The sequence below is a fragment of the Rattus norvegicus genome, chromosome 2 (genome assembly GCF_021556685.1).
Source record: "Rattus norvegicus strain SHRSP/BbbUtx chromosome 2, alternate assembly SHRSP_T2T, whole genome shotgun sequence".
Classification (NCBI taxonomy): domain Eukaryota; kingdom Metazoa; phylum Chordata; class Mammalia; order Rodentia; family Muridae; genus Rattus; species Rattus norvegicus.
Genome location: NC_141535.1, coordinates 217279170 through 217306921, shown reverse-complemented (window position 1 = coordinate 217306921; position 27752 = coordinate 217279170). Strand labels below are relative to the sequence as shown.

The following is a 27752-nucleotide window of genomic DNA, read 5'->3' as shown; positions in this document are numbered from 1 at the left end:
AAGTCACAGGCTGCCACCAGGGGTTGGAAGGGTGGTGGGGGAAGTTGTGAGAGAACCACAGTGTGTGAGAGGGGTATGAGTTAGGGGTTCTAGGACAAGGGGAACAAGTGAATAAAGAGAACCAGGCAGGAAGCCCTGTGTTGTCTTTTCTGAGGTGTGACTCTCACAGAGGGTAACTTCCAAAAGAGAAGGTTGGGTATTTACAAGATACAGGATGTGCTCTTCTTTCTGCCAACAGCACTTTCAAAACAACAGCTTTGAATTAGAGGCAGGACCCAATGGCTAGTTCATGACAAAGGGAGGATTTGCAAAGTGAGGTTTAGGAAAGAGTAAAAGAATTTCTCCAGCTTGGCAAGAAGCTATGGCCCTTATACCCCTTAAGGCTTTGTTCCTATGCTGATTTTTACAGGAAACTCTAAAGAAAGTACTACCCAAATATCCTCCAAATTCGTTCCTTTACTAGCCGCATTCACTAGAAAAATAAAACTTAGATAAATACAGAGAGATTCCAAGGATGCAAAGCTGTGTTATGGGTAAGATGTTGGGGAAATGTTGGCAGAGCTTCCCGAGTGACTTAAAAGGTGACACTTAATCTATTTTCTTCGCTGTCCCCAGACTTCTTAGTGACACTGAGGGAAAAAAAAATGAAAACACAAAATATAAAATTTGAAGCTATACTTAGGGATTCAGATGATTGGTAAGAATATTTTTTTATACCACAGTTTTAAGAGCAACTTGTGTGATAGTCTGTTTCTAAAGATAAAGCTTGAATAAAATCCCTCGGGTCAAGGAGCTAAATTCTAGGGCAATCTCATGTGTGAACAGAAGATAACATGGTACCTAAGCCATCCCTGACCCACACAAGGCCTCTGGACAAATAAGGAAAGGAAGCTCCTTCTCAGCTCTGAACAACCCACCGGATTAGGAATGCCACGAAAGACTGGGGCTGACATCAGAGAGGAGGCTGAAAGAGAAAGGAGGCCATAGGCTGTGGGATGCAGTGTATCCCATGGGAATAGCATGCCCCAAAGGCTCTAAAACCAGGGTCAAGTGCCTGGATTGGGAGAGGGAGGGGGAGAGAAAGAATGAATGAATATAAGTTAATTAGACAGAAGGAGAAGAGGGGGAAAGTGTATTAGCTACCCTAAAAGTACAAGCGGGGAAAAAAACTCGAGAAATACCGAGAAAATAAGAAATCGAATGGTCTGAAGATGAGTGTATGTGTTTTGAAAACATAGAGAACAATTTTAGAAACTTAAAGTGTTAGAATTTCCAATGTCAGGATTTTAGCTTGAGGAACTAAGGACCTCAGGGCTAAGAAAAGGTATTAGGAAGGAAAGTGGTACTGAATTTGCAGTTGAGAATTCCTCACTCACTAGCCAAGGGGAATTCTAAAAAAGGCTTAGTGCAGCAGGACTGTGGAGTGTGTACCGAGGAGAAGAGACCATTTATAACTTGAGGAAGTTAGAGCCAGAGCAATTTGGTTATCTAAATCATCAAGGAAAAAGAGGTGAGCAGAAGGACACAAGGATTCTGCAGTCTAGGTAAATATCTAAGGAAAGACAGGAACTTCACAGGCTGACAGAAGCCCAGGAGCAGGTCTGGTAGGGGTGCAAACCCCTACCATTTCCAGTATAAATATAATTAAGAAGGTATCAATACAAATCCATATGAAAATTCTAGTAGGCAACAAGGAACCTACTTAGAGGAAAATGTCAAAATGAAGGGTGGAGTAAGGAAAGCCAGGACATTCATGAGAAGCTCTTGGACACAGAGGAAGGAGAATCCATGACAGAGACTAGGAACAAGAAGACAAAGGTGTAAGCCTAAAACCCCTAGTATCATACCAAAGCCTGAGGAGGTAACTCACTTATCAAATCTAGAGGGACTGAGGAAGACTAGAACCAAGAAGGCCCCAGTGGACTGGGTAGCCAGGAGGAGAGGGAGTCACCCAGAGCTTTTCACTCACCAACAGCAGAGTGGGGGCCTGAGCTGAACACAGACATTTTAGACAGGAAAGGCTGTGATAGGCTACAGGACCAGAAAGTCCTGTTCAAAAACTGGTCAGCAATCTGTTTAATGCAAACATGATCATTCTCTGGTAATGGCCACAGGCATAGTTTTGATTTAGGGGAGATACTGTTGCTTTTTCTCATCCTTAGTGATAGTCAAGCCTCTAGAAAATATTTCCCAGCTGGCTCAACCCTCTCTTCTCCATAAACCTAGGGTAGGCACTTCCTTACGGCTCCCTTGAACAGCCCTAGCTTCCTTCACAGGACTGCAGCTCCTGACATGGCTGGCACCATATTTTAGTATTTTATGCAAATGAACGCTGTCACAGAGGGCCAAGGGGCTTTGTGCAGATGAGGAAGCAAACCAAGGAAGGTTTGTCAGACCGAAATGTGAACTTCGGAATCAAACAAATGTATTTGAATCTTGGTTCCACCCTCTGTAAACTAAGCAAGCTCAACCAAATTTAATTAACGTCCCTGAGACTCACAAAGTACCGATTTATATAGGCACAAGAGATCAGTTACCAACAGTGAACTGAGTTTTAAAACAAAAGTTAAAAAAAAAATGGAGATTCAGTCTCCTGAGACGTAATGAGTAGTCTGGAAGTTAGTAAGATAATTATACCAAATGTTCAGAATCAGTAAATTTCAGGTTATTACTGTCTAAAAATCTACGTGTCATTCCTCAAGCTTTCTTCTTCCAAACAGAATAAAGAACTGGAAGTGTGACATTCTGCGTAATTATGACAAGGTTATCTATAAAAATAAACTACTATCAAAATATCTAATAATTAGAATACTGAATTAAATAAAATCGATAAAGCTGTTGCCACTTATTAAAATCATTACATAATCCTCACTGTGATAAACCATTAACTACTCTAAGTGACTGCTAAAGTTTTTGGTTTGCAAAATAAACCCTAGACTTGGGCTATGAAATAAAAGTGATACACTACACTTTAAAATTAAGAACAAGGAAACAAAAACACCTCAACAAAATTATAAATAACCTAAGACAGATTTCTTTTAGAGAAATGGGGGGTTGGCCTCTGGATGCTGTACAACCCAAGGACGAGGAGTTAAGCAATCAAAGAACTATGGAAATCCAGGAAAAAAAACTAGGAAACATTATGGAAGATCAGTTGTACCACGTCTCTTCCGTTTATATTCATCCCAATTAGTAGTGAGATATGTGACATTTCAACAGGAAGAGAGGAAATCTGTCCTGGAGGATGAGACAAACAAGGCAGAAAAAGTCCAATAAGGGCAGAGGACAAAAGAACAGGGTCAGAGGATCTGTCATGGAACCAGGCCGTCCACAGAGCTGTTTGTGCAGTCGTGCATGGATGCCCAGGAGCCCAGCCCGACAGTGCATAGAATAAATTGCCCAGAGCCTCAGAAGTCCACTTCCAGCCTGAGCCGAGACAGCAGTATCAATCACTAGCAGTAGGAAAGGGACCGGAGTGGTGACAGCCTGTGAAGCCAGGGACCTCTGCAGCACTGTCTGCACAAAGCAAACCGTTCCCTTTCTGGAGGCTCCCACTGTTCCTATCCGTGCCTAAGCCAGAGCGAGCATGCGACTTAGAGGCTCTCATGCTTTCCAGTGACCCCAGCAGCCTCTCCTGCCACTGACTGTCTTGATGGCCTGCTGGGTCTGGATCAGGCCTTGGTGTGATGTGACTATTTCCTTCCTTAGGGTAATGTGTATACCGGGTAAGGGCAGGCATGCTCAGAGCTGTCTGTCTTTCTGCATTTCTATCTTTCTATCCTTCTGGCTGTGTACTCCTTCTCTCTGCCATTATACTAAACATCGTGATTAAACTGCAATGAGTTTTTAAACTGATTAAAGTCAGCTTCATAAATAATAAAAAAAAGAAGGTTCAAAGGATAATAGGAATTGCCTCATAAGAAATTTGCAAATGAAGATGGATATATTTTCTTCTCTACTAGAAAAAGCTTTTATGATGCCAGGGTATTTCACTGTGGCTTATATCCACTGCTGTCAGAATGGGTTTCTATTACATAAGGAGGAAATCTCTCAGTGAGGGCCACTCTAAAACAGTTCCACTAGAGGGACAACTGGAGAACTCAAGGGATTTGGGCAAAGGTGGGAAAGGATAGAGCCAAAAAGAAAACAAGACATCATCAACACAATCAGGGAAAATACATAAATAAGCAAATGTGTCTCCCCAGTTTCTAGGCTGAGATGGAAGTGAATCTTTCAAAGGATGACGAAGTTGGCCTTAGAAAGATGCAGGCCAGAAGCTTAAAATACGAGAAGGAAGCAGAGTCAAGATTATTCTAGTGACACCACGTCTGTATAAACTTGACGATCATCTGAAACGAATAGCCCGATTATGTGAACCAAGAACAGAAGACTGGGCATGGTGGCATAAGCATTTAGTCCCCACACGTGGACGATGTAACTGATCCCTATAAGTTCCAAACCCTGGTCCACACAGCAGGTTGTAGGGCAGGTAGAGCCACATAGTGAGAAGTGAGATGCTGTCTTACAAGGAACTACAACAAAAACCAAGGAAAGCCTGGAGTAGTTTGGCTTAGGTTATAAATCAAACTCCAAAGCCGGTGACCCGGAGGCGGTAACTGGGGCATTATGAGATGGGAGACAGACATCCACAGGAATCCTGGGACAGAAAGTCTAGCGTGCAGGTAACTGGGAGCACAGGTGAGGGAAAACCAACCAGGAGACTCAAATAAAACTGAGCAATTGAGGAAAAGCCTTTCAGGGCATTTGAGACATAGAATCTGGAGCAGAACTAATGTACAAACTGGACCTGTCTTCCAGAGTAAGAAGAATCTCAAATTATAAATCCAGAGAGATTATCCACGGAGTCATTAGTTTAGATTCTCAGAATATGTGAGGTGGCCAGCAGTTACAGAGCTGTTTCCCTGAGTCGAGAGAGACTCCAGAATTCAGTTCAGAGCCCAGATCCCAGTAACCCATGCAGAATTGTCTTCTAGACTCTCAAGCACAGATTAGCCAAACTCACTCCACTACCTGTTTGTGGAGCCCATAATGAGACCTGACAATAGTCTTGCCTTTTTCAATTGCATGAAATTAATCAAAAATCATATTTCTAAGGATTTATTTCTTTTTATAAATATGTGTATATGGCTTCTAAAGTTTATATGTTCCACATGCATGTAAGTGCCCATGGAGCCAGAAGAGGGTCTTAGTTCTACAGGTCATTGTGTGTCCCGCTTCTTGTGAACTCAACTCAGGTTCTCTGCAAGAACGGTAAGGCTTCCTCACTGCGGCGCCATCTCTTCGAACCCCTGACGAATAATGTTTTATGACATATAGAAATTAAATTCAGCTTTCAGTGACTATCAATAATTCTGCTAAAATGCCATCGCTCTTGCCTTCCTTCAGGAAATGGTGTGATTGCTTTTGAGCAATGACCATCAAGAAAGTGAAAGTGGAAAGAAAGCCCAGCCACCCAAGGCCTGACTATTTATTATATGTGTGCTTCCTGGGAAAACTTAATGATCCCCTTCCCAGCAGACTCCTAAGTCCTTGAAAGGAATCACACGAGGCGCCAGGGCAAGCCAGTGATAACAGCAGTGCGAGGTAGCCAATCCTCTTTCCTCAGTGACTGGTTTGGCGATTTCATCTGGAGAGCAGGTTTTGGCTTTAAATAACATGTCAGTCTATTAAGTGCTAAGTGTTTAAGAAATGTTCATCCAAGCATGGTGGCATGGTCTATAATCCTAACGGTCTGGAGGCCTGAGTTCAAGGACAGTCTGGGGAGGGAAAAAGAAAAAAACAAATCATAACTTTAATTCATGGTTATGCTTTCTGATGTATCATTTAATCACTCCCCTGGAGGATGAGGAAGCAGCCAGCAGCTGGAGTAGCCCATCAGATAAAAGAGAACATTTACTCTCCTGACAAGAGGACTCGAAGCTCACTCTAGAGTGTGGGAAACAGCAAGAAGCACAAAACGTACAGGATCTAGAAGCCAGCACCTTGGAATATATGGGTATATGTTGAGAGGCTGCTTATGAAGGGTAGGTATAAGGGAGTATAAGGAGGTATGCTGCCCTGCCCCCCAAACCTCTCCACGGCCGGACCAGAGAGAGTCCACACCTTTCTTCATGGGCTGCAATCTTCCATGAGGTGTGGCTCGGCCTTAGGCCCCTGGCATTCCGTTTAGCCAGAAGAGAACCAGAAGGCTTTCTTGTGATTGCATAAAACAGGCCATGTCATTAGTCAAAGTTTAAGTGGCTTTCTGAATTGTAATAATAGGGCTTTTCTTACCTTTCTGAGTATCTAAACTTGAGCTTAAGAAAAATAAATAGGCCTATGTCATGACTCTACACAGGGGCTGTTTCAAATGTCAGTCTAAGGGCGAATCCTGAGGTTTACATGCTACGGGGAGGGAGGCAGTCAAGAAATAACTGTATAATATCATGGTACGTACAACACAGAAAAAGCAAGGAATTTAGTGAGGGATGCTCTGCTAGGCTAGGAGGCAAGGTGCCACTTCGAGTTGAACTAGTGGGTGCAGCCGTCATTCTTCCCCATCAGGGTGGGTTTAGCAGAGGCCTGCAGCGTGCATAGGAAGAGTGATGGGCACTGCCTCGCTGCCCCACTCAGTTAAAGCTAAAGAAACACAAGTTCTCCCAGTGACTGGAGAAGAATTCCAGAGGAGAACCAGAAGATGGGAGGACCGGAAGGGTAAGGAGAAAGGGCAGCAATTCACCGGGCTGGCCTCCCTGGTCTCTGGCTGTCCTGAGTGCGGTCAAAAGCCACAGGTACATTTCTGAGCAAAGAGAGGAAGCAGTTAAACTTTCAGAAGCCACGGCCAATTTTTAAATTAAACTGAACACTGTCACGTCGCTCCTAAGAAAATAAAATCTCACCAAAAGAAAAGCAAACATCTGCGTTCAAACACCCGGCCTATGTGCTGTCTCAGAAAAAGTGATATTTATATAAATCACCATAGAGGTTGGCATTATCGTCTTGTTTTTCTTCTTTCCTGTGGTAGCGTCTCTGCTGGGTTACATATCACAGCAACATGGCACTGGCGCAGATTAATCGAGAAGGCATGTTAAAATTGGGTCAATGTTTGAACTGTTTTAACTTTATTTAAATAAGCGTTGCTACCATTTGGTGTGTGATGGTCGGAATTAGGTTTATGGTTGTAGAATAAAAGTGTTTTGCAACACTGGACTGCGTCTGCTTCCCTGGCAGTTTCTATGCTGTGCATGTAAACTACAAACTAGTTCACTCTCCTCACAGGGTGTGCCTTTTACTGAAGGTGCTTTACTGACTGATTCTTCGTGCATGTAAGGAAGACGAGTGAGTATGGGTGAATAAGACTGGCTACGTGTTGCTCTGCTCTTATGGTTTCAAGCCTTTTGAAGTCCAGGTCTCACAGCCTTGGACCTCGTAGTTAATGATCACGATCATGATACACTGCCCTTTGCAGTGAAGGATGCCCCACAGCGTGCCCCAAAGATGCCATCAGGGTACTCCCAGTCGTTATACTAAAAAATTACTTCCCTGGTTTGTCAAATGTTTCAGAGAAAAAGGAGAGAGTAGAGGGGCCAAAGTCCCTGAAGGCTGAAAAACAAATTTATCTAAAAAATTAAACTAGCTATTTTATATATAAAGTTGACTTTAAGCATATCCAGAATGGAAAAAAAAATCTAAGAATCGAATTGTTACTGCTCTTTATAAAACTGTTTGTTAACCAGTTCTCCCGTCTGTCCACAGTCCTTCCTATAACCTAATTAGACTATAATGGTGGTAGGCTCGCCCACGTTCACTATCTGCTGTATGTAATGGGCTCAGAACATATTCATACCCTACATTTCCCTGCACTTTTACATCATAGAAGTAAAACGCAAATGCACACACAAATTTAAACAGCTGAGCCGATTCGGGATGGACAATAGCAAAGGCGTGGAATAGGTTAGAATACACTAAGCCACAACTGGAAAGTTCTGTTTCTGCATGCGTTATCTCTACTGAGAATCTCGCTTACAGTCTTGGCCCAGGAGGGACAATCATACCTGTCTCCACCCACTTCTATTCTGAAGAGGAGAGTACAAAAGGCGAAAGCTCACAGATAATGCCGAGAGGTCACAGATCAGAAGTTTGAACAGGCGTGTGTGTGTGTGTGTGTGTGTGTGTGTGTGTGTGTGTGTGTGTGTGTGTGTGTGTGTTTCTATGGTCCACTAAAAAGGGAATAAAAATTCAATTCTTCACTTACCAAACTTTCTTCTACCTCGCAACTTTGTTTCTCTCCTTTGTTCTCTACTAGACAGATGGAGGGCTGAGCAGCTCTCTAACTTCCCCAATTAGAAACTACAGGGAAATCTCCCTTCCCATTTGTCACAGTGTAACTATTGCCCAGGCCCTCCTGAAGTTACCCTATAACGATAGAGCAGCATCTCTGCTAATTTTGCCTTTGTCATCCTTGCTGTTATGCTATGATTCGGGACCCAACATGTCCCCACATCTAGAATAAACTCCAAAGGCTTTTCAAATGCTCTTTCTACACCATTTTCCCCTGATCCCAAGCACCTTTGCCTTTTACTACCAATGCATTTTTCTGAGAAATTGATACTCTCTAAATCTTTAGTAAATTCTCTAATGCCTAGAGATTAAAGATCAAATCCCTTCCCTTTGGAGGCTGAAATTCTCCACTATTACTTCCAGTCAATCTCCATAGCCTAGAGGACAATAGTTTCAGTTCTCTGTCTTCAGGAAGGATAAGGACTTTCAGAGCTTGTAATTTTAATATTCTTAGTCTGTATTTCCTGCCTCAGTGGCACCTAGTTAATAGCTTCATTATACAATGTAACTATACTCTACTGTGGCTGCATAAGTAACTATGGGCTCTCTGCTTGGGATCAAGGACCATGCCTTGGTCATCTGCATGGTCTTTCAACTCTTTAACTCTAAGTTAGTGACTTGGCTACTGAACTTAGTCAAACCTACCCTGTTCACTGAAACAGTTGACAAACTTCTAAACTGTTAATGTAGTTTTATTCATTCACCTTTTGCTGCATTTTTACCATTACTCATGCAAACATACTTTTCTCTAATTCCAAAATCAAATGTGTATGTAAAACTCATTTAATGGAATCTAATAAATTATAAACAAAATAATGAGTAGGATAAATTGTATTTTTTAGGAGCATTTAAAAACATATTCAGAACTAATCAAAATACAATGTTGCTTCACAAAGTCCAAGGCACAGAAAAATAGATATGATAAAAATTGGGCTGTTGGGTTTTTTTTTATAAAACACAAATGCATGTAAATAAGCAAAACACTGATTCGGCAAAGATAGTAATTATGGATGTGCTTACAAAGCAATACTTATAGAATGGAAAGATAACCGTGAAAACAACAACAAATGGTCCGTTGGCTTTCGCAGAATCATAGATGAAATACAAACACTTCAAAATGATATGCTTAGGAACCTTCCAACTTCCCAGGTTTCCCAGATATCTATTCATTATTTTTAAAATATATAGTTCATTCCTAAAAGTCTAAAGTTGGAAAAATGAATTATAGAAGTTCTTAAATGTGATTAGTATAAGCAAACTCTTACCAAATAATTTTTTTTGTCTATTCATGGGAAATAAATTTAAATTACTGCTTAAGCGAAACAGATGAAAGAATGCGTCAAGAGAGGAACTGAAGTCATTTCTCTGAATATTTCTATTTCCTTCAGTGCTGGCCTTTGGTCTTTAAGCTAAGTGCTAAATGTAACTTTATGTAAAATATTAAGACTTATCAGTTCATTGTAAGCTAATTCAACTTGAATCTGATTTTGTTCCACGATGCTCTATGAATCAAATTCAGAGGAAAAAGTGTTTACCTACAAACTATTTCTAAGAAAATAAAAGCCCATATTTAAATGTACTAGTAATAAATGTATAGAGATACTGTACAGCAACTTTTCTACCATAATAAACGACATCTAGAAAAATGTCCAAAAACAAGTGCTATTGTCATATGCTAAAGTGCATTTTCAGAAATCATCCCAACACTCTAAGATGGGCGGGGCCATGGTGGCACACACCTGTAATCCAAGCACTCAGAAGATGGGTGGCCCAAGACAACATGAGCTTCGCAAACAGTTCTAGGCAGTCTGGGCACATGGCAAGACTTTGTAAAAGGATTTAAAATTTTAAAATACCTTTAAATTAATTAATCGCTATTCTTCTGAGTCCTTTGGGTAGTTTAAAGATGCTCATGTGCTAGCGTGGTACGTGATGTCAACAGCTGTGACATACTATTCAGGGTCACACAGCAACTCCATCCTGACTTCTCCCTCACAATGTAAAACCACAGTGTTTTGTAATTAGTTTTGTAAATAAATATTATATAATATCGCATCAGTTGCTATTATTTACTCTTTTCTTAGTGTTTACTTCTTTCTGATCAGTATTTGGTCCAGTTTTCCTCATCAAAGAGGAGAAAACAAAAGACTGTCTCTCATAACATGTAAAATACAGAATATTTTGCAGGTCAAGTGTGGTCACCTAAATGACAGGGCAAATTTGTCACCAAAATACTAATCCTTGTCACGGAAACGTACTTGGTTCTATAGAATCTGTGTCATCGTTCGTTTTTAAATTATCCAATGCTAATGCTTCCCCTCTGGTGAAAGGGTCTGAAGATAAAGACCCAAACTAGTAATTTCTCTAGGAAAGAGAACTGGTCTAAGAATGTTCATAAAATCTTAAGGTTCTTTTCTGTACATCTTGAAGATGGGGTGACTGACTCAGGCTGCAACACAGAGTGTGGGAAAACTGCGTTGTGATGCCAGAGTAGAGGTGTGGATTCCAACCCGACACCCATGATATGTTAGACAGCAATCTCTGTGGGCTTTCCTTCCTATTCCTGTCAATAAATGGGGGATGGGACTGGGGAGGCGATAAATTACATGTGTTTCCTGCAAGAATTATGAACATACAAACAGATTCCTCTTAGACCAGTTCCCAGTAACACCATTTTACTAATTCTAGTGACCAAGCTCATTGGAATTCTACCACCACACTATTTATTGCCATTAAGGCCATTTTCGAATCTTAATGCTACGGCTTGTGATGGGTAAGTCTCTATTAGCTGTCAATAATACAGAAAGAGTTGGTGGGCAGGGGCATGATAATATTAATATGAATAAGTTGTACTACTAGTTCCCAGGCTCTTGTCAGGAGCTCTTTTACCTCGGTGGTGAACGGGCATGGAGGTTGAATCATACGCAATTCAAAGCCAGACAAAGCAAATGTGAATGTGTGCATATGTGTGTGCGTATTGGGGGTTGCCCTGGAGAAAACACTGCTGCTGGGCATAGTGGCATGTCCCTGTCACCACAGCAAGCAGTAGGGCTGAGATTCTAGGCAGGTCTGGAGGTCAGACTGTCAAAGGACCAAACCAACCGAACTCAATGGAAATGGTTTCCAAACAAAACCATCTGGATTTATTTTCCTTCCAAATCTCAGTTTAACAGAATTCTCACTCAGGTCAAGTGACTATCCATGTTTCTGGTTCTCTGTGATGGGATTCCAGCTTGACTTTTAGGATAAACACATCAGAGCAGGGAGAAATGACTCAGTAAATACTGGATACTGATAGAAGTCACTACTCACTGAGTCTAAGCCACATTGTTGCTTTGTAATATAGGACATTTTTTCTCGATGACTTCACAAATAAATCAAGTGTCTCTGTTGTTTTCTGTTTTGGGGTTTTTTGGGGGGCGGGTGGCGTTGGTGGTGGTGGTGGTGGTGGTGGTGGTGGTGGTGGTGGTGGTGGTGGTGCTATGTCTTGTTATGTAGCCTAGGCTGGCCTCAAATGCACAATCATCCTTTGTCAGCCTCCCAAGTGCTGGGTTACAGTTAACGGCTACCATGCCTGGCTAACTCCAACCATTTCTAATGTAATTCGATAGAGCTGTCTTTTTACAAAATTACAAAAGAAAAGAATCTTTATCTACAAAGAAACAAGTAACTTCCTATTCAGATGAATAGATTACCAATTTAAAGACTTTAGAATGTCGTTGAATACATGACGTTTATATTCAGATTGCCTTTGCAGTAAATGGACTGCATAAAAACAAGGATGAATTTCACTTTCAGTCAAGAACTATAAAAGGCATAACACTGGTGTGACACCGGCTGTGTAGACAAAGAAGAGAGGGAGGAAGAGAGGGAGCAGCGAACAAAGAGGGATAGAAGAAACTAGGGAGGAAGGAGCAAGAAGAGAGGAGAAGGAGGGAGGGAAGGAGATGGGAAGGTTGGGGTGGGCAGAGCAACTGAGCAAATAAAAAGAAGTTTGGAAAACATTTCTTTGTGAGGAGAAAGTCTGTTTTTCACATTTGTTGGAAAAAGATAATCAATTACTCAGACAGTAATATATTATAGGAAACAATTTAGCCTTCACACCAAATAATCAAGATGAAAAGTGAGATTTAATCAAATAAAAGCTAAGCATAAAACAAGAACGCTTTGCTGTTTATACTAAATAATGTGATCTTTTCTCCTGCCAGAAGATGCTAGAGACAGTAGCTAAGTAGTAAAAATCATTCCCTCTGTGTAAATAAAATGTGACTATTAGTATAATCAATAATAAATGAGGAAGTCATGTGGAAAAACTGTAAAGTGTTACACTTTGGGATGCTGAATTCTCATCATCCAAAAAAAAAAAAAGGAAAAGAAAAGGACTCCTGGGGGTTTTAGGTTTTATCCTGTTTGTTCGTTTTCTTACAGACCAATCAGGATTTGCAACTCTGTTTGCTCTCTCTGTGTCACTTGATTGGTTATTTATTCATTCATTGAGTAATGACAGTAACATTCCAGTGTGACAGTCACAGTGTCTCAATGCTCCCCTGCAGATGCTGGCAGAGTAGAATGGAAAATGGAATTTACAGGTAAAAAAAAGTGATCAGTTACAACAGCAAAAAGATAAAGAAAAAAGGCGGTAATATCGTCCTATGGGAACTCGAGGAACGGTACATTGCAAAGACCAGGAAGATGGAGAACGCAGGATCAGTTTGGGGTGGGACCCTCACACTGCAGAGGCGGGAGAGGACACCAGCATCGATTGGAAGATCGAACGGTGTGGCGTTCACATGCTACTTCACTACTGAAACCTCCGGTCTCTATTGGCAGAATCTAAGTTGGACTTAGATGATTCTTAAAGAAGCATCAAGGCTTACATAGTTCAGCAAGAAAAAATATTATGCAGATCGTAAGTGCACTTAGCGCAGCCCTAGGAAGACATCTTTGTAGAAAGCATAGCATCTCTACATGAAGTCAATACTTGTCAGCAGGTAGAAACTCATGCACTGTTGTTGAAACGTCAAACTCGTGCAGGCATAACATCCTTCCGAAACAGCTCTTCTTTTTTTCAGTACTTTACCTATTTTGCGCTATTACACTGAGATGGTGTCTAATAAGGGCACCAAACTCACTTTGTAGCTGAAGTAGACTTGAACTTCTGGCCCTCCTGCCTCAATCTCCCAAGGGTTACAGGTGGGCCTTGCTATGCCTGTCCAGTCAATGCCTATCCTACATGATCAGAGGAATGCTATGAACAAAAGAACCTTATTGTATAGAACATAATCTACGACCTGTTGTTCAGGTGCTAAAATTGTGATGCCCCAAACACTATTATCTCTTCCTCTATGCACTGCACTTGGCTATAATGTGCGTTCCACACAGAAAGGAGAGCCAATTAGACTAAAATCTTTCTACTGGCCTCCCATTGCACTTAGAAGGAGAGCCAAGCTCCCTAACCCAGTGTATGTATGCAGCTCTATGAGCCAGAGACCTTCCTACCTGTCCTGCTCTGTCATTCCTTTCCTGTCTGGAAGCGCTCTTCACTCTTCCTGAAAAGGGAAGTTCCCTCCAGCCTGAACTGCTCTCTTCCTGTGCATTCTCAGGATCGTCCATTTGTTTTCATGCTAATTTAAACATGACCTCCACGGTCATATTTTACAAGCCACGTTGTTTTACCACAGTGACAAACACATTCCCTTAATCCAACCCTAGAATCTTCTTTTACAAACAGTCCCTGCCTTGAACCCTGCACATGACCTTCCTCGGACAGTCTGTGGCTACAGAATCCTGTCAGTCATCCTATATGTTAGAATGTGATTGGCCATGAAGCTCAGTTCTTTCTCATAATGCACTAGTTCTGAGTAAAATCTATCTTCCTCTCTAACTAGCATCTAACTCCTTTTTTGTTTTGTTTGTTTTAACAGGACCTGATCAATCTCCACATACCCAATTACCCTACATCAATTACAAGAAGAGAAGGAATCGTTATGACATTATTGTTTATACGCTCAAATGCAAAGACATCATTGCTAATGACAACCCCTTCTTCACCTTTGTGACAGCCTAGTTCACTGCTAGCCCAAGCTCACTAGCCTCCAGTCACTGTGTTGAGTGGCACAATTCTAACACAATGGGTAAAGTGATTAAAAAAATGTGCACAGGAGAATGGTCAAAGTTAGCCATGCATAAGATTTGTTATAAAACGTCTCAAACATATAAAACAAAGGTTAGAGACTGCTTCCTCTGGTTTCTTACCATAATCTTTTTTCTAAAATCATTCTCAGGCATACATATTACTTTTATAATTAAAAATATGGTTTCCAAAAAAAGCACTGGAAAAAAATGTCATTTCATAAATTGTCACTGCAGGTCAGTTGAAAATGTTCCCCTTTACAGAAAAAAACACAATACTTTTAATTGTTATAAGCTCTCAAGACTTGACTCTCTGGTGGTGATGCCTTTAGTTCTAATACGAGAGGCAACAGATGAGTTCTGGGCCTTCCTGCCTACAGAGTGAAGTTCAGACCATGCACTGATTTCCTGAGGAAGTGAAAAATGAAAAATCTTCACGGGGGGAACAACTGTTAAAAATAGTGTCTGTGTGTTTGAAGTTTTAAAATATAAGAGGATTTAAATGATAAAATAAATTAGTCAGTAAAAAGGAGCAAGTAGTAAAATAGAGGTAAAGAATCTCAGAAGACATTAGGAGCTGCAGGGCAATCCAGGGCCTTCCAGACCCTGTGCAGCCTAGGGACCCAGTGAATCAGCAGCAGGAAGCTCTGCTCCCAGGCTGCCTGGCTGCTCTCTCCAGGTGGTTCAGGCTCTCTTTCATACTCTCCATCCGTCCATCTGTCCATCCATCCATCCACTCATCCATCAATCCTTCCATCCACTCACCCATCCATCCATCCATCCATCCATCCACCCACCCATCCACCCACCCATCTATCCATCCATCCATCCATCCATCATCCACCCATCCATCCATCATCCACCCATCTATCCATCCATCCTTCTAGCCACTCACCCATCTATCCATCCATCCATCCATCCTTCCATCCATCCATTTGCTGTTTGGAGACATGTCTGACTGTGTTGCTGACTTGGAATGCAGAGAAATTTGCCTCTGACTCTCCTGAGTGCTGGGATTAAAGGCCTGTGCCACCATGATGCCCCTTTAATGTTTGAGTCATCTCTTGTTTGCTGGCTACTGACTACTGCCTGTGCTAGCTGCTAGTGCCCTTTGTAAATCCTGCTTCTCACAGAAGGAAATACAACAGAGTCAGATAAGGTAATTTAGGGACCATAACTTGAGTAAAGCAAAAACTCAATCACCCACCGCGATCTCCTCCACTTAGAAAACAAGTGTTCTCGGAATTCAGTGGGTAAATTCACCTTGGAGTTCTCCCCCTCTTCCTATGGTCTGCCTGTCTGTTTCCCCTCCCTCATTCCTCCGCCCCATTCCACCTCTTGCTTACTATAACCATCTGCTAGCCCCAGCAGGCCACATGACCAGGCCACATGACCAGGTCACATGACCAGGCCACATGACCAGCTTCTTCTCATCTCCATTCTGAACAATGTGGCCCCCACCCGTCTGTGTGCATCGCAGTCCCTCAGCGGGATGGAGTAAGAAGTGAGAGTAAGGGAGTGGATAAAAGCAGAGCTCTTCTCTCCATCCTGGACCAACAGCAGCCCACAACTCTTAATTACACACACACACACACACACACACACACACACACTGCAATTCCCAACATTACCAAACATTGGTTATTTTTTTCTTTTCTTTCAAATTTCATTCAAGTTTCACGTGATGATAAATATATTTTTACACTGTCTATACAAAATTGCTACTCCTTGAAAAACTAAAGCTACAAATTTCAAAACCGCGTGCTTGTTTCATTTTCACTTTTACAACTCCTCTTCCAACTAGTCAAAAAGATGATCATCTTTATTTCAGAGGCATCCAGAAGAAAACCAATAGCTAATATATGAGACTCCAAAACGTGTAGTTACAATGAAGCAAGTAAAAAGACAATCAGAAATCGCCTAATTTTAATTTCTAAATTATACTCAGCTTGCTCATTGGCTAACGGGCAGTCAATCTTTAGCACCACAGGAAGCATGCAACATTTATTTCATTACTATATTCATTTCTACACACCGGAAACGGTTAAGATAATTACTTGAAATTTCTAAAAATTTTCACTCTTGCTTCACAAATTGTATCAAAAAAAGGATGACTTAATAAATATGTACACATGAAAACTTCTGGATAGAATGCAAGCGTGATGAGAGACTAGAACCTATTTGTTACCAGTTGTAAACATACTGGTTACTGAAATGAGCATTTTTACTGTAGGTTCATACAGTACACATAACATATATCATTTAAGATATCTGAAAATATTTCCTCACCAATATTGGGGTGCTTCAAGAGACGGCAGATTCTAGCTTCCCTTTCCAGTTTCTGATGATCTGTTTAAAAAATAAATAATAAAAATAAATTACAAGAAAGCCAAAACTAGCAAGTCATAATCAGCAGCGTAAAGGTGACAAGCTCTTGTTGTTACTTGTGCTCTGATTCCTTTTAAAAGCAGTGATCATGTGATGCTGCATTCAGGTGAAAGCCACCCAATGCACTCGTCCATATGTTTATATTGGCTTAGTGTTTGAGTTACAGAATGTGGCAGGATTCCAAAGTGGAAGGTTGGGCATGGTAGGGCTAGCACAGAACAGCAACACCCCAGGTCTCAACCTCAAGTAAAAAGCACTGAACTTAGCTTAGTATTTGTGGGGTTTTAGTAGGTTTGAGGCACATTCTCACTTGGTACTCCAGGCCGACTTAAAGCTCATGATCCTCCTGCCTCACTCAGCTTCTCGTGTGTTAGGATTTTGGATATCCATTACACCTGGAATCACTCGATATGAGTAAACCTGTACAGGATGAGCATCTGGAGGCAGGAATCCAAATGTTACCAGTGCTCACAAGGTCACTGTTGTTTACCCCTGGGAGCAAAGTGGCTCCCGTGTGGTCAAATGCTCTCTATACATTGCCAGTCCAAATCCCTATGAGAGTGTTGTTCCTCCAACAGTATCAACATTGAGAAAACTGCATATCTTCCTCAGTTCTGCCTTAGCATATTTTTCAAATGTACAAATATGTAAATACACTACATTTTCTCAGGAAAACGAAATAATGATGAAAAGAGAGAATCCATTTTACATCAGACCTTACATGTATACACAGGACATAACTTAATTGGCTCTTAAAATAACGATTAATAAGGGCTTTAATTGTTGTTTTAAGCTCAGGTGCAGCATGAAATATGGAAATCAAGTTTACGACCCCTATCAAATGAAGTATAGAAATACAAAAACAGGTTGAGCCACTGCCTTGAGACATTCAAACCTCAGGAAAGCTCCTGACTATTTCTTTTGAATTCATGACACAACACATACATACAACTGTTACTGGCTGGTTTCCAAAAGGGAAATAGGGTCTTAGCTTTATTGAAAAATACACTTGACCTTACACATCCGATGAGAGAAGTCCAGGATGTCCTCAGATCCATATTTTGAAAACTACAAGCTCATATCTGTCAACCTCTGTTGCACTCTCCTGGAGTTCTTGAAAAAATAATGTGTGTGTACACATGTATGTGCATGCACATGCGCGCTGGGAGAAAAGCAGTGTGTTCGTGAAGTGGATGCGTTGCATGGAGAGGCCACCATCAAAGGGTGTCTCTGGATTGCCAAAGAGACGTCTACACTACCTAAAACAGTATGTCTAGAAATCCTTCGAGCCTTGAACAAGTCCTAATTCTTAGCTACTTAACAATATACAAGTAAACAGAAAGATTACACCAAAATTTGGAAATGCACTTATTAACATCTTAAACAAGAAAGTGTTTCATGTGAAGCATATGGAAGACATATGCTTACAAGGTTTATAATTTCATTAGCGAGGTAAGGATATGCAAATAGACGCTAACCACGTGACACCCAGAAATGTAAAAGCTGAAATATGTTAAATTACATATTTATAAAGGAAGGAAAACGAGTAAGGACAAGACCTCTACAGACAATAACTTTTATATAGTTTTAGCCTTAGAGATAAAAATAATTACAGATTTACTCTTTTTTTTTAATTTTTGTTTCTATGGCTGGCCTGAAGTGGCTATGTAGAACAGGATGACCATGAATTTCTGGCTGACCATGAACATCCAGCAATCCTCCTGCCCCAGCCTCCTGAACACTAGGATGACAGGCATGAGCCACTACACTTATCGTAGTGATTTTTATAATGCCAACCATTATTGGCAGAGCTGCTGCATTCCAAATTTCATATCCTGAAGTCCTCATTCCCAGACCTTTGAAAGCGACTACAGTTGTAGATAGAATGTTTTAAAAGGTAATTAAAACAAGGTCAGCAGTGTGCGCTCTAATCCAGTCTGGCTTGTGTCTATGCAAAAAGTAAAAACCAGGACATTGACACACATGCAAGAAAAGCAGTGTGGAGAGAGAACAAGTTTGGTGTCTAGATGTCACAGAAAGAAGTCACAGGCAACACACGCCTCTGGAGGGGGAGGTGCTGCTTCCCTAATTGGTTCTTGATTTGGGCAAGAAAGAAGTGGAAGCTAATTTTTGGGCAAAGTGTAAAGGTGGGACTTCCGGGACCCAGGGGAAAGAAGAAAAGTAAGGAGGGAGAAAGGATTTTGTTTCTTTGTTTTGTTTTGTTTTGTCCCTGGGCCATGCTTTGGGACAAGAAGAAAGCAGCAGTCATAGAAGATCTTGGGGAAATTAGAACCAACGACGTTTAACTGGGAGGCTGGCTGATATAGACTAGCTGAACTGGCAAGGTTAGGGCAGGAGATTCTGCACCCAGCAACTGTGCTATCTGAAAAGTTCTAAATTAATCAAGTTATCTAGTGTTTTTCTTCCTTGGTGGCAAAGAAAGAGAGAAGCCAAGAGGGGCCAGTGGAGTGCAGATGGCAGCTCCTGGCTTTCCCAGATTGGGAGTTGGTTTCGATCAGACCTGAGCTAAGTGGGAGGAATGGGCAAGTTGAGAGAGGGAGCCGGGGGCAGCTGATCTTGGAGCTAAGCCAGGAGCATGTACCTGGGAAAGATGGTTTGTTTGTTTGTTTTTAATTACATAATTTAAAAAGAAACATGCCTCTGACACCTTGGTTGTAGACATCAAACTTACAGAACTGAATGAAGCAGTAAAATTGGGGTAACTGTGCACTTTGTTACAGCGGCCCAATGTACTGTACCCATGTTCCAGCGTTCTACTGCTGTGGGTCAAACATCACAGGAGTCGAAGCAGAACACTACATACACTTGTTTTTGACCCTGGAATTAACAACACCTTGTGATCAAGACATTGGTCAAGGCTTGGAACTCAAATGCTTCCAAGTTTGTGTTTTTGATTGGCACCATTCAGTTGTTGAAAAGGCTGCTAAGCTGGAGGCCTCAGTCCTTACCATGGCTGGAGCCAAGCCTCAGTTCCCATCACGTAACATTAGCTCAAAGCCACCATAGGATAGAGTCAGGGAAGGAAAGGTGAAAGCCATTCTCTGTTTAGCCTCATCATGGAAGATACAGTCCATGCCTGTCATTTCTATTGAAGGGAGGAAACTGGACTGGCTCTATTCTGATCCAGAAGGTCACGGTCACAGGCAGTGAGAGGCGAGTGTGGAGGACTCTCTCCTCTGTGCTCTGCCCGCCACAGCGCACTTTCCAGCACTGTGGTTTCGCATCTTTCGTTCTGTGAGCAGCTTCACTGACTTTTTGACTCACACCCAGCCATGAAGCTCTGCATCTCCCGTGAATCATCAGGCATCCTGAACTCTCCTGGGTGCATGTTTTGACATTCTGAAAAAAATGATGATATGACTGAATCCTAATGTTCACTAAAATGAGGATTTTATAATAATGGATATGCGTATCACCTGGTGTGATTCACATTCAACATCAAGTTCACAACTTTACTTCTAGATGGAGTAGGTAAAGGAGGAGGAGTAGGAGGAGGAGGAGGAGGGCTTCTTCAAAAGCACGTGTCTGTATTTATCCTGCTGAAGAGATAAATTATCCATTTGGTTTCCTCTACTTTTTATCTGCAACAAAACTCCTACCTTCTACCCCACATTCCACAGCACTCACAACTACAACAGCAAAGGACAAGGGTGCTTATAAAAGGCAAGAGACATACGACACTATTTGAAAATTTTTGTTTATTAAGATACTGCCTTGTATAGCCCATGCTGGCCTTAAATTCAGTGTAGAGCTGAAGATGATCTTGAATTTCTGATCCTCCTACCACTACCCAACTGCTAGAATTACAAGTGCGTATCCCTGTACACAACTCATGTGGTTCTGGAGATAGAACTCAAGGCTGAGTGAATAACAGGCAAATAGCTGTATGTGTGTATATATATATACACACACACACACACAGATATATATATATATACATATATATATATATATATATCCATCCCCTGACCTGAAGATGTTAGCCACAAGCCTTGAAACTAATATAAAACCATCCTTTTTTTTTCATTTAATAGTTATTAAAGCACTCTAGCTATAATAGGTGGGCCTCATTTTTCTATGAAGCTAAAACTTATAATTTTGTGAATAAAAATCAAGGTTTCAGGCTATAATTTTTCCAGATTTGGTTAAAGAGTGGTGTTAGCAATGCGTGGTTTAAGAGCTGTCGTAAACAGTGCTGGAAAAACAATTCATTGGTGCATGCATTCCTTTCACTTGCTACCCAGGTCCTCGCCTTCTGAGACCCTATGCTTTAGTCTGGGATCCATCTCTTGGGTCTGTTTCAGCCCAAGTTATCACTGCTCCTCTGACTTCTGTAATTTTTTTTTCGGAGGTAGGGACCGAACCCAGGGCCTTGCGCTTGCTAGGCAAGTGCTCTACCACTGAGCTAAATCCCCAACCCCTGGCTTCTGTATTTCAGTGAGCCCAACTCCAATTCCAGTTCTGTCACACGTGTTCAGTTGCCAAGCAATCACAGGTTCAAGTGAGAAAAGACGCCCCTCACTTCCAGGAACTAAATGTGGCAAGTGGACCATTCCCAGAAGAGGAAGGGACTTAAACTACTTTAAATGCTGTACTGTTGCTAGGTCACTGCGTGTCTTCCTACCTTTAAAGTTTTGTTCTCTAACAGAGATTATTACAACCAACCAGAACGAATCAAAATAGAGTCGTACAGCCCAGTCTCAACAGATACTTCTACTAAACATTCCTTTACCTAAAGCTTGAGGACCATTTAGGAAGAGAAGTCAGAAAGAAAGAACCAGAAGATCAAGAAGTTTGCTAGGAAACTGTGTCTCCTAATGCTGTCACAAGTCCAAAGTCTCACCAACATGACCTTGTGAATGAGCAAGGACAATGACAGATATGCTAACACGGAAAATGGGAGCCCAGAGGCCTCAGCAAATGGTCAGCCCTGAAAACATACACACAGGTAACATTACACAGACTGATCAGGTTGCATTTGAGGAAATATGTCTATATGCATGTATATGTGTATGTGTATGTGTATGTGTATGCACGTAACTACAATTACTTTAAGAGCATAAATTTGAAAAGAGAGAGGTAGGGTACACTGGACAGTTTAGAGGATAAAAGAAAAGAGGGGGGATCATGTAATTATTATCTCAAAAAAAACCCCAGAAATAATAAAAATAAGTTTTGTGGTTCACTTGAATTGCTGGAACTATCTTATGGCAATTTCAGATGCATGAACTAGACATTAAATGAATATTGGTGAATTTCAAATAAAAAGAGAAAAGAAGACAGACACTCAACTGAAATCCAAGGCAACAAGGTTACAAAACTGTAAGGCTCTTAGCAGGGAATTCTATAGAGATGCTGTCTTAGAAACGGTATGATCGTACATGGTCTTACCCCTGAAGTTCCAGAATTACATTCTGAACATACTTTCCGTATGAAAAAAAAAACACATCTCAGTAATTAAAGCAGTCCTCTGGAAAGAATGTAAATTTTGTCCATTAAAATAGGTCATGTTAAAAACACATCATTAAATATGGATTTAAAGTCATCATATTCACTCAAGTAAAGGTTTTAAAAATCCATTAATGTTTTCCATTTTATCCTTCTATTGTGAGTGTGTTACAACACAAATTTGACCTTTTAACCATCTGATCTAGATTCTTTCTGATATTAGGTATCAGCAAACCCTTGCTATTTCTGCTCTCTACTGACCATGTCAGTGATACCTTACAATGATATGGACTATATTCTAGCACTGAACATTCATTTCTCATGATTTAGAAGTGAAATCTTAATGTTTTATCTGTGTAGGAATATCATACAAAAGTTAAATTATGAGTTATGAGGTCCACCCAATGTCCAGTCCATATAGACTAAAGAGAAGCCACACAGCCCTTGTGGAGATGTCTCCCCTCCCCCATACTATTTCATAAGATTACTTTCACTTTTTTAAAAGGAGGGGCAGGATAACATAGTGGTGTTCTGCTTGATTTCACCTTACTTCTGCAGGTTCACCTCTAAATAAATGAAGGCCTATAAAGTTTCTGATGTCTTAGAAGTTCTTAGAATATGTTGTAAAAGCAACCCGGAGAGACAGGAAGATCCTTGGCTTCAGGGCGGGGTAGACAAGAGGTCCTATCCTGGTTCTAGCACTGAGTGGCAACTGGATATCCAAATTACTTGCCCTAAGTGTCCAGAACTTGATGGATATTGTACTTTCTTCTCTGTGTAGTTTTAGCGATGAGATTGGAAAGATCTGCAGATAATTTCACTTTTATAGCAGGCACCACAGACCTCAGTCGCTTGACACACAGCGTGACTTGTGAGCTGTAAGGTATCTCATTACATAGGGGGATTAACTTCCCATGCTTTAAGGCATAGCACAACTGTAGCTGACTACAGTTTAGGGAATATTCCTTATCTTGAGTAAAACAAGCCTTTCATGTTACAAATACAGAGAAATGATGAATCTTTAAGATAACAGATATGTAAATTTGACCTGATGATTACATGTTGAATATATTATCAAAATATCACTGAAACCTATAAACATGTGTTAACTAAATGCAGATTTAAAAACTTATTATTACAGGTGAAGATTAAATATTCACCTATAAAATCTACATGACACATATAGCACTAAGTAGTGCATATAGGTTGAAGTAGGTTCTCTATGAACCATCAACATGAATAAAAAAACGGCTGTGATTGATTTTAAGATAGACTATTAAAACTTCCACCAAAATCATATTCATCCCACCACATAATGAATATCATACATTTACAGGTAATCCTAATACAGTACAAGAATAAAATTTCACATAAATTATATGATTATGCTACCTAGAACGCAGCTTCTAGAGAGAGTGTGAGGACTACTGTTATCAATCAGACGAAGATCAAATCTCAGGCCATCGTTTAGTAGAGTGGACTCAAAACACCGACAGGTCAGTGGTAGTAGGACAACTGCCTCGACTTTTGCAGCATAGATTTGTAAAATCTCATGTCAGGAACAGGACAGTGGACTTGGGTACCCCTGGATTTCTTTGTCCTACCTTCTAAAGTAATTTTCCTGTTTTTCACTATTAAAGTATGAGAGAGAAAATGAAAACATTCTAAAAAGTTATTCATGTTTACCATATTTTTTGCCTCCTAAACAAACCCCAAGCCAGGGAAATATTTAGTCTATGTGTAATGCTTTTTAAGCAAATTAGATTGACCAAGGCCATATATAAGCCCTCTATGTAATTTTTGCTAGTTTTACTTAGCTGGGAGGAGGGGAGATACACAGAATCTTACTACACAGCCTAAGCTGCCTGTGAACGCCTGATCCTGCCTCAGCCTCCTCAGTTTGTATGTCGCTGTGCCTGGCTCACTGTTAGGTTGGTCATCTACTTCACAGATTCCAACTGGACACTGTTCTGGAAATAATGTTCTACACCAAGTTATCTAGACATAAAGCAAAATCTGTATCTTGTAAGGGTCTTATTCATTGTAATCCGAGTGATAGATACAGTGTGTCTTCGGCCTTTTAATGTTCTAAATACAGTATACATCAATTAATGTAATATTTTCTGTGACTATTTATTTAATGTCTGACTATACAGAATATAGCATATCTATATACAAAGATGGAGATCCTTGCCAGGACATAACAAGATTTAGGAGCGCTCCAAGGAAGTCTGTCACTATTTCTAAGTGATGGACTCTGGATCTGACAGAGCTTTGATCCACTAGGAACAAAGAGGAAACCCGGATAAACATTTAATTGCAAACACGTGGATGCAAAGGACACTGGTACTGGACTGCATTGCTCTATAAAACCAAGAGAGCGTATGGGTGGTCAGTCCTGCTCACAGCTTATAGTCCTGCCTGAGGTTAGCCAGCTCTGATCCTGGTCCCTTCAATAGTTTTGCTACTATCCCTCAGAGGCCTTCTTGGCTCTCTGCTAACATGGCTGAACCTCTGGCAGCTCCGACACTGGGCACTTGAGGTATTAGGGTTGCCACAGACTCAGACAGGAAGTGCAAAGTGTCCTAGACAGTCCCAGAGCCAGGCACAGCCCTACAGGGTAAAGGAAAACAGTAGGGGAAGGTCAGATTAAGGCCAGTACAAGGGGTAGGAGGTTAGGGGTGGGGGTGAATTCACCAGACTGCATTCGTAGGACAAGGTGTTTATCGGAGAGTTTACCCAGAAGACGTGTATAGGATAAACTATTCTGTCAAGGAATTGTTAATATCATTTAAAAACAGGCCCTATGGACAAGGACGGGAGCAAATAAAGTAGTTTATATTTGCATAGATATTTTAACTGTGTCCACACTGTGATTCTGTAAACAGCTATGAGATGGATTCCGTGTAATATTCTACTTTGTTTCTACAGTCGCAGATTCCCCAGTGTAGTGTTACTGGGAGGGCTGGAGGGACTTTAAGATACAACTCCAGGTTGGGGATTTAGCTCAGTGGTAGAGCGCTTGCCTAGGAAGCGCAAGGCCCTGGGTTCGGTCCCCAGCTCCGAAAAAAAGAACCAAAAAAAAAAAAAAAATACAACTCCATTTCCATGTTAGGAACAATGGAGCTGAGTCATCTGACACAGTTTGCATGAAAATCCTTTAAACTTTGGCTGCCTAGAGATTAAAGAGGCCCAGAGTGGACACAATGCCTACTAAATATAAATATAGTCCACACTTTTCCATTCTTTACAGCAGCCCTGGCAATTCTAATAAGCAGCCGACTGATAACACAAGAGTGTATTTGCTTCTGGGGCTTTTATTGTTATTGTTTTTAAATAAAGGTGTTTTTCTCTCCTTAACAATTAAGTAATACAACTTATTCACAAAGCGAAAAGCATGGCTGTCTTTTACAGCTTTCTGAGGGGCAATTTTAATGTAGTTTAATATTATCACCTTAGAAAGAATAACTTTGAATAACAATAAAGAAGAAAGGAAAAAAACCCGCATGTAATGTGAATTTTTTATGGGGCTTGAAGTGCCTGAAGTATTCATTCCAGTAGCCAGTTTCTCTCAGAATAAACAGGAGTGGAGGTGGCTGCAGCTGCAGGGTCTCTCTCCTGTACAGAGACTCCGGAACACGCCTGTGCACTGAGTCCATAGACTGGCATGTTTTCAGGAAAGCTTCAGCACAAGGTATTCTAACAGCAATCAATCTCTCGCCTGTTCCTCTTCCCTTCCTAACACATTAGTGTCCGGTGGCACTGGAGAGGCTGGAAAGGTCTCTGAGAGCCAGTGAGGGGAGAGCCAAGCTGAAGATCTATTTAGTAGGTAAGATTCAAACAAGTGTACCTGACTTGCTTGCAGTGATGTCTGTGCAGAGCTGTGCTACTGCAAGCCATCCCAGTGTGAAATCTTTCCAGCAATGCTCAGTGCCTGGGCTTCAGCAGGAGGATGTGACACTCCATTCATGGTATCATGATCATGGACTTGTATTACAGGGTGTTCCACACATGTATGGAGAGAGAGCTAGAGACATTCGATCACTATTTTTCTGAATTTTATATATTACTTAGTACTTGTTGGCTCGATAAAACTAGGCGGAAGCGTGGTGATGCGTGAGGGTCGGGAGTTCCACGTCATCCTTGGATACACAGTGACAGTGAGGCCTGCTCACCTAGGCTTCAGAGACCTTGTGTCAAACATTGAGAAATGTAAAAAAAAAAAAAAAAAAAAAGAATAACAAAAAACCTAACAAAATAAAAATAATAAAATAAAATTGCCGTGTTCATTATAATATATATTTTGAATTTACTTTTAGAGGCTAACGTGTGTCTATAATTTTAAGAATTTTATAAACCACACTGGCTTCAGGTCCACCCAGACCTGTGTGCTCTGGATTTGCTATGTTTATGATGGAAAGTAGAAAATGACTTATTGTTCAAATACTAAAGGTAAAAGATGATATTTGTATAGTAGGATAGTTCTCAAAAGTTATAACACTTGCTTTCCTTTTAAGTGAATAGTTATTTATTTTGCCAACAACTCACCAAGAGTCTATTACTACAGTAATGCAGCCACAAATGATCAGCCAACCGCACAGAAAAGACACCAACTGAAAACTTGAGGGAAAATTAATCCTCACAAGGCTCTCCCAGCAATAACGGCAAAGAAACAAAAAAAGCTTATGAACTCAAAACAACAAGACCAAAAGCTTGTTTTTATTCCTCTCCATCTCATTAAGACACTAAAACTTGAGATAGCATAACTGCATATCAATGAGACAATAATCCCTCTGCCATGCATTAGAATATGTAACTATTCTGTTAGATACAGGTCTAATTAACTCATAAAGGGATCAGAATTGTGAATAAATCTCTGAGAATTTGATGCTGATAGAAGGAATCCTGGGCAAAGCACTTTAAGGTCCAGGATTGGTTAGACTCTCGGAAAAATGAAAGAAAACCACAGCAGTACACAAAAGCTGTTCGCCATTCTCTAGATCACTCCCTATGAGTTGTTTGAATGAATGAGTTGTTCGTGAATGAAAGAAGAAAAGATACAGGCTTAAGTAATAGAGAAAGAAGCAGGGGGATGGGGACGGAGATGAGGGATAGGGATAAATCAGAGTAGAATGACAGACGCTTACGGAAACGGCACACTAAGCCATTACTTCCTATGCCTGCTTAGGACCATACTTTCGAAAAAATGTGTCTATTTTTATTATATAGTCTTAGTCTGTCACACTCTGTGAGTGCTTTTACTTCCTACTTTGCAATAAAGGAAGGCTAATGCAACCACTTAAACGTAAAAATTCCTACTGAGACAAGATATTTAAGTGCAACCACCTCCATTTTAGTGGAAACCCTGGCGGGTAAAAATTAAGTGCTTATCTGGTACAGGGCACCAAAATCATGCATTTGGA

The 27752-nt window shown here is 40.8% G+C and overlaps 1 protein-coding gene across 50 annotated transcripts in view; it reads right to left on the bottom strand.

Annotated features, from left to right (window-relative positions):
• Camk2d (calcium/calmodulin-dependent protein kinase II delta) overlaps window positions 1–27752 on the bottom strand; it is a 263664-nt gene that overhangs the window by 160034 nt on the left and 75878 nt on the right. For all 50 annotated transcript variants that reach the window (XM_087615924.1, XM_087615914.1, XM_087615915.1 and 47 more), the window contains 1 exon segment: window positions 16762–16821. Coding sequence is in view for 46 of the 50 variants with exons in the window: in XM_087615825.1 (XP_087471951.1) it covers window positions 16762–16821 (60 nt within the window). In the remaining 4 variants the exon portion in view is untranslated.